The 17780-nt window shown below is 45.9% G+C and overlaps 1 protein-coding gene across 6 annotated transcripts in view; it reads right to left on the bottom strand.

The window, feature by feature from the left end:
• Nucleotides 1-13863: 13863 nt before the first annotated feature.
• The window catches only part of DGKI (diacylglycerol kinase iota), a 260009-nt gene continuing 256092 nt past the window's right edge, over nt 13864-17780 (bottom strand). For 4 of the 6 annotated variants that reach the window (XM_018558563.1, XM_018558564.1, XM_018558565.1 and 1 more), the window contains exons 32-33: nt 16219-16318; nt 13864-14615 (exon numbers count right to left, since the gene is read on the bottom strand). In XM_018558563.1, coding sequence (XP_018414065.1) covers nt 14499-14615; nt 16219-16318 — 217 coding nt within the window. In that variant the 3' untranslated portion in view covers nt 13864-14498. The remainder of the gene's footprint in view (nt 14616-16218; nt 16319-17780) is intronic. The other 2 variants (XM_018558566.1, XM_018558568.1) reach the window with 1 other exon arrangement.

Below are 17780 nucleotides of genomic sequence, written 5' to 3'. Positions count from 1 at the left end.
GTAAAACCATGAAAATACTATCTGTGTGGACTGGTTCTTCTCCCTCCAAACACTGAGAAGGTGGGGTTCTACAAGAGTGTGATGTTGGACAGTATCGTGGCCGTAACCATCCTGAGGAGGGTATGTGTGCAAAGGGGCTATGCCCGACATAGGGTGCCTTTCAAGGTGGCCTTTCTTCCTAAGGGGGAGGGAGCGCCGAAGACCGCAGAGGCGGTGGAAGCCATGAAGGCCCTGTGTGCGCAGTATTACACATGTGGGAGTTGTTTGCACAAGGCCCCGAGGCCCCTGAGCATGGGGTGCTTGGTGTCGTGTTGCATACATGGGGTTACACAGAGCCAACCCAAAGGGAACTCACACGCAGATCCAAGAACTCAGCAAAGGGATGGTGGGGGACCCTCATAATGGGCACATGAGGTGTGCAGATCCTAGAACTCAGAACAGGAATGGTGGGAGTCTCTCATAATGGCCCCATGAGGTGTGCAGATCCAAGAACTCAGCACAGGAATGGTGGGAGTCTCTCATAATGGCCCCATGAGGTGTGCAGATCCAAGAACTCAACACAGGGATGGTGGGGGGCCCTCATAATGGGCACATGAGGTGTGCAGATTCAAGAACTCAGCACAGGAATGGTGGGAGTCTCTCATAATGGGTACAGCAGGTCCAAATGTCTAAATCGGTCCTAGTATGGGTGCAGTACACTGTGTGACTATTACTCTTAACCGCCTTACCCTGTGCAGAGATTTTCCAGTTCTCTGGACAACAATCTAAGCGTTATTAGCCTGAGAGTGATCTTTATTGGGGCAGATAAACTGAACAGTTAACCCTTTACACTCACACATGGTAGCCACTACCATTGGTTTTACCTGAAACACGCACTGTTCACAACATTCACTGTTGCAATCTGACCTCTATGAAATGTTCATATCACTCAATGCCACGCTCAGGCAGGAATGTAACAGGGTTTTACACTACATTAGCTTCTTCACAGACGCAAAGTTCTTTCAATTCTAATTAGAGCATTCAGAGATTCAGCGTAACAATTTTTATATATTGTTTTAACTTAAAATAAAAAATGGTGCAAGTAATATTTATTGAAAAGATATTACAAAACAGACATAAAATACAGACAAATATTAAAGTTTTAAAAGTGAAAAATACTTAGAGTCTGCTGCATCAATGGCTCAGTACAGAGTTTGGAATGTTTATAAGTCCAATCTGATATAGCAGAATCACTGTCCTTTATAAATGTGACTTGCACTATCAAAGGGGAGCTCTTTTCTTGTTTCTGGAGAGGGTGTCACAGATAGTGTTGCCACCTGTCCAGGATTCACCCTAACAGTCCGGGTTTTGAATGCTGTGTTGGGGGTTCATGGCAGCTGAAACCCGGACACATGATGTCAGGCAGACAGGGGCAACCAAAACCAAGATAGGGGCTACTGCCCCCCCCCCCTCCCCCACTAAAAATAGTCTTGAGTGTGATATCTACATATGAATGGGTGACACTATGTACATATGAATAAGCCGCGACTCATTCTCCCAAAAAAATTTCCATGCATCGCTAGAGTGTTCGGATTTCGCTGGAAGAAAAGGTGGCAACCCTAGTCACAGAGCTTACTTCACCCCATTAAAGGATTCGAGGAATGTGGTGTAGGTGTGCTGGAGAGTATCCTCCCTTACTGCCAACTATCCTGGGTACATATATATTTCCATGTTGGAATTGTTTTTTGCTTGATTGATTCATGGCAGAAAAGATCAAATTCTTTGCCATAATTGGGCAGTGCCAAAGCCGGAGCTGTCATTATGGCTTTCTTAGGAGCCTCTATTGTCTGCCTCTGCTTCTTATCGAGTTCAAAGTGTACAATATTGCTAGATGTCAATGCATATAATGGTTTAGCAATCTGTGACATATTAGGGATCTATTGTCTGCAGTATCTCACTAAGCCTAAAAAAGCTCTTTAAACCTTCTGGTTTTTAGGCATGGGGTACATCTGGTTTAATGAGATGTTTGTCCCGTGACACCTTGCAGTTCTGATGACCCTCTCCTGACACCACCAATTTGTCCCGTGACACCTTGCAGTTCTGATGACCCTCTCCTGACACCACCAATTTGTCCCGTGACACCTTGCAGTTCTGATGACCCTCTCCTGACACCACCAATTTGTCCCGTGACACATTGCAGTTCTGATTTGCCAAGAATTTTAGCAAATCTAGAAATGTAGGCACAAATCATCCTCATACTGGACCAATGTGAAACCTGGTGGGGCGTGCCACTGATCCAGTATTTGTTTCATTGCCTGGTTAAAACCACTTGGCCAGATAGCCAATCCTTGTGGAAGGCGTAACCAAGTATATTGTTTCAGATCAAAAAGGTGAAGGCAAACAGGTATGCACAGGACTCATACCAGCGATACTGAAAATAATGCATTTGCCAGGTCAATACTTGTAAAATGACTTGCATGAGTAGGAATGTTTGACAACAGAGTGTGTGGATTAGGTGCAAGGAGCGTACCCACCTCACATATCTTATTTACTGCTCTTAAACCATGTACCATTCGTTACTTGACAGGAGCATTTTTGTCAGTGTGCTTTTTCTTTACTGGGTACAGAGGAGTCTTACATGGGGAATTAATTTATTTTAATACTTGTAATACTCCCTTTTACAGATATATCCTTATCTGATCCCTGATACCTTCCATCTGCTGATAGGAGAGAGGATATTGTGGCAGTTCAGGCAGGGGTGATCCTGATTTCACTTTTTCACTGACTGCGACTACATTTAGGACTCCAATATCCTCCTTGGATTGCCCAACGAGTCTCTGGGACCTCCAGCAAAAGATGAGGTGGCTCAGGCTTCTGTTATGCAGCCACCAATAGTTGAATGCCGTCACAAACTTGTTCTTGTTCTATCTCAGTCAGTGGAGAAGTGACAATGACCTCCTCAGGTGTATAACGTATACTTCATTGCAATTTTGACAAAATATCTCTCCCAAGCAGATTGCAAGGCACAGTATCTGGCAAGAGCAATGTAGTTTGTAAGGTAACACCCCCTATTTTCACTTGAATGGGGCCTGATTCCCTCAATTGCACCGGAGATCCATCCAGCCAATTACTCATCTACTGGCTGATTGAGGGCAAAGGGATGCACAATGAGATGAGAGAATGGAATGGGCGGCTCCAGTGTCTACCAGCAATTCGACGTATTCATTATAAAATGGCATTTCTGCCAATGTTGTCCGTCCCCCTAATCGCCCCCCCCCGCTTCCTTCTTCTTTATTGGGAGGCCTGTTGTTTTTCTTCTTAAGGAATCAAACAGTCCATTGCTATATGTCCCAATTTTTGACAATTGTAACAGATCGGTTTGGGCCTGTCTCTTTTCTCTCTTCTTTAGAAACCTATAGATCCCCCCTTCTGCGGATGATAAGCTATCATCACCATTTCTGGTCTCTTTGCTTCCATATCCTCCATATTCTTCTGAATATGTGAAGCAACAGAAGTCAAAGCCTGCAATGACATTGTTCCATGTCACTTCTTCCCGCCACCCCCTTAATTACTCTTAACTTATCCTCCCAGTTAGCCCGATAACTGGTAGCTATGTTACAAAGCTGATTGACAAAGAGATGAGGACTCTGTCTGGGTTTTGGGATTGTATTTAAAAAGGTGTTCATTTCTCCAGGAGCCCAGGGTGTATGATGGGTTATAGTATCCGTCAATTGATTATTGTTAACATATGCCCTTTGCTCCCTGACTGCATAGGTAACTATAGGACCAACTTCCCCTTTAAAAGGGGTAAAAAAATTATCCCCATTCCGTTCCCCCACTCCACTCGGGTCCTCAGTGGGAGAAGGAAGTTTCTTCGTCCTCAATATTAACTATTACTGATGACATTAAATTCTGCGGTGGTAACTTACCTCTGACTGGAGTTGTTCTCCACCATTCGGAAGGAGATGTTGGGTATACTGAGTCTGTCATTAGCGGGTGCAGTAGCTCCCAAGGTGTGCTAGTGTCTGAAGAGACTGTAGGTGGAGTATACGCCGGTGGTACATCACTTGATCGCATACTACCTCTAATGGTGTCCTCGGCCTGGTTTGTATTACTAATTAGTGTTTTTGCTATGTGATACTATATGTGCTTGCAATCAATTCTTCTGACAACTCCCCTTCCTCTTCTGAAGCCTTTGGTAAAATATTAGTTAGTACTTTTGCTGTCTTGTTGTACCCTTCTGTTATCCATCGTGACCATTCAGCTATTTCATTTAACTCTGTCATCTTATTTTTAGAGTTGTGGTGTGATGCTGTCCATACTTATATCATAGATTCCAGGTATTGGGACTGGCCAGTCTGTAGATTTTGCCAACCTGTGCCACTTTTTAGGTACCATACCACCCACTTCCCATAGTGGGCTTGCAACTCCTCCCTCGGAGTTGTTGGAGCTCCCTTAACCTTGGTACCCCTCCCAACTGGTTGCCCATGGCGCAAACTCAGTGGGCTCTAACAAGACACCTTTAATGTGTTGGGGAACACCCCCACACACACACGTGTCCTCTCCGTGCACTGGGGAACGCCCCTCTTGCACATTCCTTTCAGCACGCTGTGGAACCCCACTCTCACACTGACTACTCCTGTGTACTCCGCACTGGTTCACAGCACAGGTTTCCAAACCAAAAACTAACCAAAAAGTCACACTCAGGGAACCCTCTTAGTCGGTCTCGCCAGATCTTTATGATTAACACCACCACAAGCAGGACAGAAAAGCAAATAATTATAGTGTCCGTTAATATTTCTAATTTCTCACAATTATGCTGCAATATAAATGGATGACACAGGTTTGTTCTTCTGTCTGGGTACATCAGCAAGAGTTACATGTTTTGCTGCTTCTTGCAGTCTTGTATTAATATTTCCTGGGAAGGATTTGCGTGCAATCACAGGTCTTAAAATGACTATTGGCAATAATGTCGTACCTGGGCAATAGCAGCCAAAACTACAGTGAACATAAGGAGAGGAGTTGTACACCTAGTGATAGGTGTCATTTCATTAAGCATGAACAGGTAATTGCTCCTAGCAGTCACTATTCTCTTTCTGACCTACTGTCCTTGATAATAATGCATACACCCACCTTATAGTGACCCTCACAGTCTCTAGATTACTCTCGTGCAATTTGGCAAATTGCCAAAATACTCGTGTGGAACTACAAGTCCCACCTCGGCACGTTGTCAGCTTATGAAATCTTCACAGCGTAATTAGGTGCACAGTTGGGTCGAGGAAATGGAGGAAGGGACCAAGGGAAAGTGTTGTGGAGAGGCAGAAAAGAGAAGTTCAAGAATAGCTCCCCTGTTACTCCCAGTGCTTTAGGCTTCAGAGCGAGCCACACATGGCCGACCCACGTGGACCATTACCTTATTGGCTCTCAGCTAAGGCCTCCCGTCCACACAGTGAAAGAGAAAGTAAAGATAGGAAAGAGTTAAGTTTCCCAACCACGGCCCTGACAGGTTAGGTACCACCTACCAACCCAATATATTTGAGTAAATGTTAGTATTACATGACAAACAATTTTTCATCCATTCACACTGCCATGCGGAGAATTACCCACTTATTACATGTAACTCCTCCCACACACGTACATCAGCCACACCCCTCCGTGCAGATCAGGAGCAGATCAGTTGAGATAACGATCTACCTTAATTCTTCCTGTGAACTTCCGGGGAAGCCCATGTGCTCAGTAACCTTAATGGTCACCAGCGCTGGAACCCATTCACTCAAGGTCAGTGACACATACTGGACAGACAAACATAACATTCATGGCATTTGCAGGGTTATTCACAAAAGGGTGAGGAGTTTGGAGAAGGCAGGAGAAGGCAACAATCTAGGACAAAATAGCTGAACTGGAAAGTGAGCGGAATTGGAGAATTTTTCCAGTCCAGCTATGTTGTCCTAGATTGTTCACTTCTCCGGCCTTCTCCAAACCCTTCACCCTTTTGTGAATAACCCTGATAGACGTACCCCGCCTGGTACTTTGAATTGCGTGTTGATTCACAGGATCTGTGTTCCCTGTGGCCGCACACAAAGACAACTAGACATACAATGGTGAGAAAAACACCTCACCTGGGCCCTTGTCTTTTGAATCTGTACGTCAGCCAGACCACAGGTCCTGCGATCCTCAGCAATCCGAGTCCGAAAGGCACCAAAATGTATAGAGATTTTTATCAGCAACCACTCAGGCGGGATGGCTCCAAATCAGATCAGTGTTTATTGCTGCATATGCAGGGGGGGGCGACCTCTGTGGTGTCCAAAATTCCATTACAAACCATGCAGATTGTATAGACTCACGTTATTTACATCTCATTGGTCAATTACACACATTACTTTATAATCACCCAATCATCAAATGACATTTCAAAAGAACATGTTCCCTCGTGACCGATGGCTAATGGTCCTCCCAAGATAACGTTATCAGAGTGGACATGGGTGACCGGTAGTGTAACCTTAGGTGGGCATGGGTGACTTCCCCAAATTATCCACCCAGTGTCACTTCCTACCACCCCGTGTTCTTACCCACCCCGGCGTCCTCAACCAATATTCCTGGAATTCCCCAACGTGTTGAAGACACGCGATAACATGTTTATATGTTTTTACAAAATGGCGTCTCTCATCAACTCACATCATAATTTCCTAAGATGTTGGCTTGCATGTTATCAGAAGTAATGACACTGCGGCCCTAAGCCTAGCAGGCAAGTAAGAGGTAACATTCTGCTGCAGTGCTAAGCCCAAGTGACAGCGTATAGATGTACACATGAAGCACATCATATAACATATTCATATTATAAACTTCCTGCAAGCTGTGTATCATATAGTAGAATGATCTTTTGTGTCATTTTACTTTTGTCTTATTTCACACCATATTTACTAAGTGGCGTTAACTATGATTATGCGTGCTTACAAATCGGCACATTAGTTATTATAACACGCATGTTTGACAATGTGAGTCAGCAGGTATCATCAGTATATTCCCTACACACTATCATCACTCAGCACATTGCAATGACACACAAAGAATGTCTATTTTACCACAGCACATAGGGGTGAAGCCAGCGTAAAGCTAAACTAAACATTAGGGATGCACCGACACCGATACTAGAATCTGTATCAGTACCGATAGCGAGTATTTGGGCAAGTACTCTTAAGCCCGGGACACACTGCACGCAAAGCCGTGCAGAGCGAAGCAAAGCTGTGCGGCACGGAGCTTTGCATGCAGTGTGTGAGCTGAGTGCAGGCAGATGATTGACTGCACCTTCAGCCAATCAGCTCGTGCGTAACAACCAGCCAGAGGTCACATTCCTGGCGCGCGGGTTTATAAGCGCGAGTCGATTGGCTGAAGATGACATTTTTCATCTCGGCACGCTCAGCTATGCGAGCTCTCGCAAGCTGACGTGCTGGGGAGAAAATTACATGACACACTGCTCGCAAAGGCAGCGCGCCACAGCTCCTGCACTGCTTCGCATGCAGTGTGTCACAGCCTTTACTCGCCCAAATGCTCCGATACCTTCCACGATACCGGAACTTCTGATCAGAAGAAGATTTTCCTGGCCGAACAGCTGGCTACTTGCTGATTGGCTGGGAAGCTGGTTTCCTGGCCAATCAGCATCGAGCTGGCCAAACATGGAGCTGGCTTCCCGGGAAATCAGGAAGCTGGGTGGCGTGTTCTTACCCGTTGCCCAGCTTCCTGATTGCCCGGGAAGCCGGCTCCATGCCAGCAGAAGCACTGGTATCAGTACTCTGTATCGGCGAGTACTGACAGCAAAATATCGGTACTCGAACTCGATACCGAAAAATCGGTGTTGGTGCATCCCTACTAAACATCAAAGTTTTGTTTTATTTTTGGATAATGTAAGGAAGAATTACAATCCCTGAGGCGTTGTCCTTGTGACACCACAGTTAGTGAGAGCAACTCTCTCCAAAGAGTGGGGAAGTCCGAGGTAGGACGCACTACAAAACGGTCAGGTGTGAACCAGCACTAAGAGGTTAGACAGTTGTCACCAAAAGAGGAGAAACTGCAATGTGGGCTTATCTGTGTCAGACATTTGTGTGTGAACAGAGCCAAGAGGTTCATGTGCTGACAAGAAGCATCCTGATACAAATAGATGGAAAGATGAGCTCATCACTGTGCTGCTTCTCCTTTCACTGTCCAGTCACAGATAGGGACAGGTCCAGAATGACCTGGGTTCAGCAGAAGTGGGTTGAATGATGCTGACCATCAGAATGAGGTCATCTAGTGGCAGAAACAAGTAATGCAGGGGAACTCTCTGGATTGAAGCTGAATATTGCTGCAAAGGCTGGTTTTGTTATTCTTTGAATGGGCTGTTCATGTTCATCTGGCTGCAGTTCTGCTTTGACGTCCCTTGTACAAAGTATCAGGGCGACAGAGACAAGTAAAATGACTGGATACTACAGTCCTACATCCCTCCATCGGTTTTCTGCTTCCACAGCCCGCACCCCCTCCTCCGGCCTCTTTCCTAATCTTATCTCATCCCCAGATGTCACTGCGTGTCCTGGCCATGTTCTGCTTTGTCCCCTTTGTTTAGGAGGAAGGCGAGCTTTGAGGGGAGCTCAGGGAGGTCCCCTAAGATGGATCATGTCACCCCTGGCTGCTCCGTCAGCCGGACCGACAACTGTCTGTGACATCTAATCCATCGGCGACCATGCATTATACATCAGCTGGAGACTTATCGCCATTCTCCAGCACTCTCCTGCATGAAATATGGAAGGCTCCGCCGGGACCAGTCTACTGCAATCCTAGACTGAAGATTTCCATGGTGCATGTCAGGCCTGGTGCAGGGGAACACAAGACTCCCTGGGGCCCCTTGGTCACATGACTATTCATTCTTACCGGGTGCAGCCATAGGGCGATGAATTCACCCTTTCCTGGCACAAGGCTGTGTTCATACCAGTCACTTAAAGGGGAAGTCCACCCAAGACTGATCTTTTAGTGTTTGAAGGATAATAGAGAATTAAACCCGCCGACAGTCTCTTCTGGCACTGGGGGGCTCTATTGATGACACGCACCTCTGTGTGATTTCCCGGGTCTACACACCCGATGTGCCCATTATGAGGAGCCATCAGTTCTGGGCTTTGTATTCCTTTTATACTATGAAGAATGTGACAGGAGGAGCTGGGATGGGGTTCACACATTCAAAGCTCCCAGGTGGACAGGAGCACTCAGGACTTATGTCAGGGAGATCTCGCGGTTGGAGTATCCAAAAAAATATAACAATGCAGTGGGACCACCCCCCACAATACAAGGGGAAAGGGATGCAGTGGGACCACCCCCCACAATACAAGGGGAAAGGGATGCAGTGGGACCACCCCCCACAATACAAGGGGAAAGGGATCCAGTGTCACCACCCCCCACAATACAAGGGGAAAGGGATGCAGTGGGACCACCCCCCGCATTCCAAGGGGAAAGTGATGCAGTGGGACCACCCCCCACAATACAAGGGGAAAGGGATGCAATGGGACCACCCCCCACAATACAAGGGGAAAGTTGATGCAGTGGGACCACCCCCCACAATACAAAGGGAAAGTGATGCAGTGGGACCACCCCCCACAATACAAGGGGAAAGTGATGCAGTGGGACCACCCCCCACAATACAAGGGGAAAGGGATGCAGTGGCCTCACTGCAAAGCTTAAGAACATTTTACCCGGAGTTCTTCTTTAACTTTAATGTCCTATTACAGAGGAACTTCTTCACAGTCTGGATCACTCATGTCTGCGCAGGTTTTAGATGGACCTCTTGTGTCCCAACTTTGCCTATTGACTAGGAGAACATTCAGATACTGTGTAGAAAGGTGATGAGGGGGCCTTTGCAGCAACTCTTCTTACCTAAATATTTTGCCTTAGAAACAATATAAACTTTAAAACTGAACTCCGGGAGGAGCAAATATTCTCTAAATACCGGAGTCCTGCGTATTCTTCCTGGAATCTCAGAGAGCTTTGTGTATTGCTTCCAGATCTGTGCACTCATCCAGTGACATTTCCTGTAATAAAGAGCGCTCACTGCTGCTTTCTTTCCTTGTACAGGATGACTGGTCTTGTCTCCGCCCCCTCCTCTAGTTTTCTGCAGACAGCCTGTAGTGGGTGGAGCCTGCTGGGTCCCTCCCACAGTTCTGCCCTCTGCACAGGCTAGTCTACCGCTCAGTAATGATGCAATGCAATATCTGGGTTGCAAAGGTATTTGGCGCACACAAAGGGGATTTATAACATTTGTGTCTAATATTTTATTGTTTTTGTGATTGGAGTTCAGTTGTAGAGCTATATGAAAGTGTATGCAAAGCCCCCAGAGACCCGGAATAAGTAATGGGTCTGTTATACCCCAAGCTGGCCATACGAGGTTCAAACATCATCGGATTTCTGAAGAATCAGCAGAAATTTAAGCTGTGGGTGGCCCTATCGGCACCACCCGGCTCCACATAAGTCAACTGAAAAATAAAAGACTACAGTTGGAATACTGTTGGCCGATTAGTGACTGCATCCTAACAGGTATTCTGTCAGCTGCGGTCAAAAACTGACAGAATAGCCGGTAGGGGAGTTGATTTCATGATACCAGTCAGAAGAGAAATATTGACAGTGTAAGCATAGACTTCACCAAAGCTGTAGAGAACAATAAAAACACTGGGGCTGATTTAGAAATCTTCTGGCCAGCCATACGACTGGGCGATTGCTGTTTGCATGTCATTCCCGCCACTAGATGGAGCTGACAAGCATATTCATAGCCTATGCTTCCTGACTCCATCTAGTGGCGGGAATGCCATGTACACAGCCATCACTCAGCATTTATACATCGGCCCCTTCATGTTCCCAGGGTTTTATGTGTCCCATATTTTGTTTTGTCACAGTTTAATGCGCATATGTCAAAATGCGTTTTTGTGAGCAGATTGTAGCTCATTGATGTTAATGAGCAAATGCGCATTAAACGCACATAAACAAAGCAAACAGGCGTGTTCAAGCGTTTCCTATTGAGTCTATAGGGCCAAAACGAGCTGCAATATGCAAACAAAAAAAAGCTCCTGTACTTTTTCCAGCGACAGGCGTTTTGCTTATTGCGACAAAGCGCTCAGATGTGAACAGGGCCTTAGACATGAATGGGAATTTTTTGGGGGGCCAGATTTTTTGAGCGTTCTTTAGGGCAGAAAATGGCTACAAAACGCTCACTGTGAACCAGGCCTCACATCCTGGTTTCAGTTTTCAGACTTCACTGGTAATATATCACCACTTCCAGTTCTGTTGGTTGCAGCTAGTGATGCACCGATAGTGGTATCCGTGCCCAAATGCTCTGATGCCTAGCCCGATACCGGTATCAGGAAGCTGGGCACCGAGTCATTACATGCTGTGCAGCTTTCTGATTGCCTGGGGAGCCAGCTCCATGCTCCCTTGTCACCTCATGACGAGGGAGCATGGAGTCGGCTTACCGGCCAATCAGAAAGCCGGACGTCGCGTCATTACACGGCGCCCGGCTTCGTGATTGGCCAGAAAGCCGTCTCCATGCCTTCTCGTCACCTAGTGACGAGAAGCATGGGGAGGGCTTCCCTGCTAATCAGTAACCTGGGTGGCGAGTCATTGCACGCTTTCCGGTATCGGTGCATCCCTAGTTGCAGCCATTGCGAAGCCTAGAGATGGTGTTACCCCTTCGAGGAATTCTTTATATTTCAGGATAAACAACACATTCTAGAAAGCAGAAGAAGGTCATTTCATCATTCTGGCTATGTTAGGGGGGGTCACATGACTGTGCATTTATAACATAGAATGCTGGTAGGTGATTCAGCCTGGTGGCGCCCACACATAGCTGAGGAGAAAAGAGGTGGAGTGGGAGGAATTTTGGTAGAGATGATTATAGCGACATACGTCCAGTAATTCTGACATATTTTTTTTTTTTAAAGTCAAGATAATATGATGTGGAATTCCCCTCTGAATAAACACCTGCGGGTATAATAATGAAATGTATGCATGGTGCAGGGACAAATATATAGTTTATCTATGAATGTTTCCCTTTTTGTTAAATATTACTTTTAGTGTATCTAAAGCCACAGCTATTTATTTTTCATTTTGGATAGACTAGCGGAGGGTTAAAACTGCTGTCAGTTGTTTTGCCATCTGTGTCTCATCATGGAGATTTCCCTTCCCTTCCTGTCCTGTACGCTCAACAGGAAGTGAGAGGATATCTTTCCAAAGTGAGGGGAATCGCCTCTTAGACAACAGTCACAGTGAGGTGGAAAAGCTAGTTAGGCGAAGGATCCATCTGATGTTCAAGACTCCATTTTGTTCAAAAAGATAAAAAACAGAGTTTGAACTGGCGACACTCTGAGACCCCTGACTTGCAATCAGCACAAAATTGAAGACTTCTCCTTCTTCCAGTGCACAGGTCTTATGAGTTCCTCTTTCTGCAACGTTCAGGTCCTATGACCTGTCGGAAAAAAGGATAAAACCTCCCAAGCCCCCCTCCCACCCCTGAACGCAGGAAGCCGGCCGGAATTAGATACAGTGCGTTGTTTATGGTGTGAACCGGCCCTTAATGATGTGTGTTGACTTTTAGTCTTTATTGAAAGCCCATGTGACATTATAGAGTGATTCTGGATCAGGGTCAGAGCATTGTCACTCCATAACAGGAAGTGTCAAACATGATACTGAAATGACATGAGCACATTAAAGCTTCTATTAGATTTGAGGTTCTATTTTTATATGAATGAGGGTAACTCTGCATCTGAGGTTCAGAGCTGAAAGATCCAACTGAGTTCTGACAGTTGCAGCCTTGTCAGCAGCCTGACCTCATGCCCGCACAAGTGGTCACAGTTCCTGATTTACAGAGACGTATAGGTGAAGGAAAGTCCACTTCCTCCAAAATAATTATAAATGTACTTCTTCATAATAAAAAGAAACAAAATGCATTTTTTTTCTTTGCATTGGAGCCAGTAAAATATTGCAACCACGATAAATAGCTTGTGGGTGCAATACTCTGGCTCCTGCAGGCTCTTCTTCCTTTCCTGTTGCTGAATGTGCTGATGTGGGGGCATTCAGCAACATAGACAGGAGGAAAAATAATTGGACTACAGGTGCGGTGACGTCATTATACTTGTATTCCATTGAGAACTACACGACCCTCTGCCTCTGTGGCTGCCATTGTGGTTTCTCCATTCACAGATCCTGTCAAAGACCATGCATGGCCACGCTGCTTTCAAAATATAGCAGCAGCCTGCAGGTAGAAGTACCCTGCAATTCAGGTAAGTGGAGGGGCAAGAGGGGGTGGGAGGGTCCCAATGTGACCATGTTTCCTGTTATACCCAGAATATGGGCAGCACAGTGGTGATGGGCAGTACAGTGGCTAGCACTTCTGCCTTGCAGCACTGAGGGTCCCCGGTTCATATCCTGGTCAGGACGCTATCTGCAAGGAGTTCACATGTTCTCCCTGTGTTTGTGTGGGTTTCCTCCGGGTACCCCAGTTTCCTTCAAAACTCCAAAGACATACTGGAAGGTTAATTGGCTCCTCTCCAAAATGGTCACCATATGTATGTGTGTACAATAGGGACCTTGTAAGCTCCTTGTAAGCTCCTTGAGGGCAGGGACTGATGTGAATGTACAACTATGTAAAGCACTGTGTAAATTGTGGGCGCTATAAAAAATAGCAGAGGTGGTCTTTTAGTTCCCCAACAACTGTTCTGACAAGTAAAGCTAAATAAGTAAGCCGACACATTTATATTATCCTGTTCAAATTCTCAGATAAACCCAATCATGACCGGTTCTCTTGAAGCTAGCACAGGGAATATTTGGAGCCTAAAATGAGCCAAACGATCCGTACAAAAAAAACTAAAAGACACGTGAGACGTCACAGGTTATGTCATGTTGATGGTACATTTACATACACGATTGTGAATGTTACAACGGGTCTCCTCGTACTTGATATTGTATTTGTAGGTTCAGTGGTCCTTGGAGAAGAAAAAAAAATCTTTGCCACACGATGTTATGTGAACAACGAAGAAAACTGTTTTCCCCAAAATTGAAAGCACACAGATTCAGAGTAGAATCCTGTTTCTCTTTTTTTCATAAATCGGCTCTGCAGATACTAAAAACATACGTGAGGTTTATAACACTGCACAGGCCGTCCGACTGGGCTGGGTGGGTTCGGGCCGACGTGAGGAGACAGACAATGGACAGGGTCATGCGTCTTGTTGAAGAACAGAAACAGGGATCCACGCGGGGCGAGGGGGGTCAGCCCCAACTTCTGTCGTCCTTCACCCCCACCTCCGCATTCCCTCGGCTCGTCGTTTGGGCAGCAGTTCCGTGGTAAGTCCTGTTAGCCCTTAGAAACTGGACAGCACACCTTCTGCCGCTTATCTCGCTTCAAGAAGGGGTGACTCTTCCGTCAAGTTGCCTTCTCCCGAGGTGGACCATCTCCAGGAACTTTCCGATTCACGTTTCTGCTCTTTCCGAGTTGTTTCTGCCACCTGCTGCCCTCTTCAGACTGCCGTCTCCAGGTCCTCGTTGGGCAGGAGTTGCTTAGCTTGACAAGACTCCAAGTAGGATGCCAGATCTGCATCCCCTGCCTCCTGGGCCCTGTCAGAAGGAGTAAGTCCCTGGGGAAATTGGAAAGGAGAGCTAATGAGAGATAGGAAAACAAACACAACCTCATTGAATGGGCCCAGGGACTAAAGACACAGTAAAGTCTTAGTAATGACATACGAGGAAAGCATTTTCTGTTCTTATAACATCAAGCTCACGCTTAACCAAACTTCTAATTAGTCACATGCTGATGGGACGATCACTGTATCTTTTGGGAACTTCGGCAGCTAGATCTCTCCGTTGGAGCTCCCAGCTCTACCTCCTTTCTAAGGAGTCTCACTCTGCCAGCCACATTCTCTGCAATGTGAAATCCAACATAGAGAGTGGGACTCTTACAATGCTTGTGGTAGGTGTAGGTGGGAATTTAGATGTACGAGTAGATACAATCCCAATGGATATAAAAATCTGGGGGGTGAACTAACCCCTCAGCATCTACTCAAACCTGGTTTTTGTTGGAATGACCCCTCCTAAAGTTGACATTTAATCTGCTTATATTTTGCCTTCCCTGGTTGCTCCCCCATTCCCCACCAATACATTTTTTTTTCAGTTTTCAGTACATATTTTTATTTTAGACCTAGTGATGTCATCACTAGTTCTCTGTCTTTCTCTATGCATCATGGCTAGTGGAAGGGTCCAGCAGTGTGCAGTAAATAGCTTCCTGAAATAATCACAGTACTCTAACCCAATATTCCTCTCAAGAGCCCTCAGCTCTGATGCAAGCAGTGGGCTAACTCTTGGGAAGAGATATGCAAAGATCACAACGCCTTGATGGGTGGATGTCAGTCTGGAGGAGTGGGCATTCCTAGGCGGGCTGCATTTGCATGCGGACCACCCTAGGTGTCAAAGACCTCCATGAATAAAAGAACTGATATCCACTGATTGGGCCAGTGACAGTAAAACTGGGGAGGAAAGATCTAGATGATGCTGGACACCGTACAGACAGGAAATGAGGCGGGCTCTAACTGACTTGCTGCAGCTTCTAAAACACAGTGGGAGATATTCTATTTGGTCATCATTGCTCTCAGGACAGAAAGTGATGGGAAATCCAACAGTTTGAGTTCACCAGAGCAGGTAAAGAGGTATAATCTTCCAAAAGGGACACCTATTCCAGTGACCACTGTCTAAGGGGGCATTTCCCTCAATTTGGAGAGATTTCCTCTAATTCCCTGTTGTGTCTACAAGACAGGACATATTTCTAATAGAACAAAGATGGCAAACAAAATCTGACAGGGGATTTAACCCTTTCCTACTCTTTCCAAACATGGAAATTAAAAAACAATTTGGCTCTAGATGTAATCAAATGTATTTATAAAGTTCATGCCTGCCTAGAAACAATGGCTAAGGCTGCCACAATCATCCTGACTTCACTATTTAGTGAGCCCCTGATCCATAACAAGTATCCTACCAGTGAAATCACAGTTCCCAATCTATACACCTTTTCCAAATCAGTGACTCGTTGTGATGCAAAGATTAGGAAAACTGCTTTGGGTCTTGCAAAAACTAGTCAGCAATGGCAATGCCCAAGTCTCTATCCTCACAGGCTCCGACTATAAACACGCTAATTGGAATTGAAATATTCAGAATTGAGCGATGAGTAATGCAGTACAAATATATCACCTTGGCATCTTTCTGTATTAAACAAGCTCCGGCATCCACAAGAATTTGGCAAACCTGCCGGTGTCTATGGAATGCAGCTTTGTGCAGCGCCGTCTCCCCTCTACAAGACACAAAACAATAGATAGGTACACATTGCAAGAAACAATTGGGACATAAATGAAAGCTGAACTCCAGACAAAGAGCTAAATGCACAGATGTAATACATATAACGGAGCTGTTTTAGCTGACAAAGGATTTGTATTTCTGTCCATCCAGTTCTGAGATTTTCAAAACTCTGCACAGCTAGCTTGGTGACTTTTCTCTATTGTAGTATGCAATACAACAAGGTCACATCTCCACCCCCAGTATGTGAAGGAGCAACAGAAGACTGACGAGCTTATTCCTCATCAGTAATGGGGAGAGAGGGTGTGGGGGCTGCAGATAAGAGTCACAGGACCTTCTTAACCACTTCTGGGCCGCAATACGTCTATAGACGGCGGCCCGCACAAGGGGTCAAACAAGAACACGGCTGCTGCAGCAGCCGTGTTCTTGGTGTCATTTTTAACAGCCAGTGATGGCTGTTAATGTACAAGCGATTCGACATCTATACAGCTGTCATATCCTTTGTACCGTGTGGCACCCCTCCCCCCCTCCGCTGTCCACGTGCGGTGCCCGGGACCAACTTGGCGGGTCTCCCCGCAATGATCAGAGAGAGATTTAGTGACTTCCAGTCGCTGAACTCTCCTCCCATTACTGGACCTGGAAGTGATGTGTATTACATCACTTCCGGTGTCACTATTTACATTCTCCTAGAGCCAGGAGAAGAAGCTGGGGAAGCAGATCTCTGCTTCCTCAGCTTCTTTGGGGTCCCTAGGTGACATTGTGTGTCTGAAAGACCCCTGATATCTTCATAAAGAGGACCTGTCACACCCTATCTTGCACTATATTCCACTTGTTTACAACAGTCCCTCCAGCGCTGGTGCTGGTCTCTGATCCACCGCAGACTCCTCAGGTCCCACGGTGTCTGTCCGACATGCTCACTCCCGGCTGCGTCCATTCACTTCTGTTTCTAGAAAATGCTGCTACATAGCAGCATTTTCTGGTATACATTTTGGCAATAGAGAGTATGATCTACCTGGTGACAAAAGGGTGTGATGTCTGTACTGAAGGACAACATCAATCATGTGCGCCAAGGACAGGACGCACACAGAACTGAGGTTGATGGCTGCCCTGGGACTGTACTTGTGAGCAACGTAATTTGTAGAGCTTGCAGATCCTGATCGCTTTTGTTCCTCCAAGATTTGATGTGTCTGTCTGCACTGCTTCCCTCTTACCCGCTTCACCTGCATAACCTTTAAAAGCTTCACCAAGCCAAGATTTCTGGTATATGAAGTGCCCTACTATAAGAGGTGCTGAGGCTGCATAAATCATACCCGTCCTTCTGAGCTTATGAAATATCAGTATGAAGATCAGTGGTGCTAGATGTCAAAGGGCTTAATTTGGTGCTATGGAATTTGTAGATCCACAGTGGAGGAAAATTAGAAGCTGGCAAGGCTGCTCTGAGACTGAAAGGGAGACCAAGA

This window comes from Nanorana parkeri, unplaced genomic scaffold (assembly GCF_000935625.1).
Source record: "Nanorana parkeri isolate BGI_ZX_2015 unplaced genomic scaffold, ASM93562v1 scaffold346, whole genome shotgun sequence".
Classification (NCBI taxonomy): domain Eukaryota; kingdom Metazoa; phylum Chordata; class Amphibia; order Anura; family Dicroglossidae; genus Nanorana; species Nanorana parkeri.
Note: the sequence above shows the minus strand (reverse complement) of the source record. Positions and strands in the feature narration are given on the sequence as shown.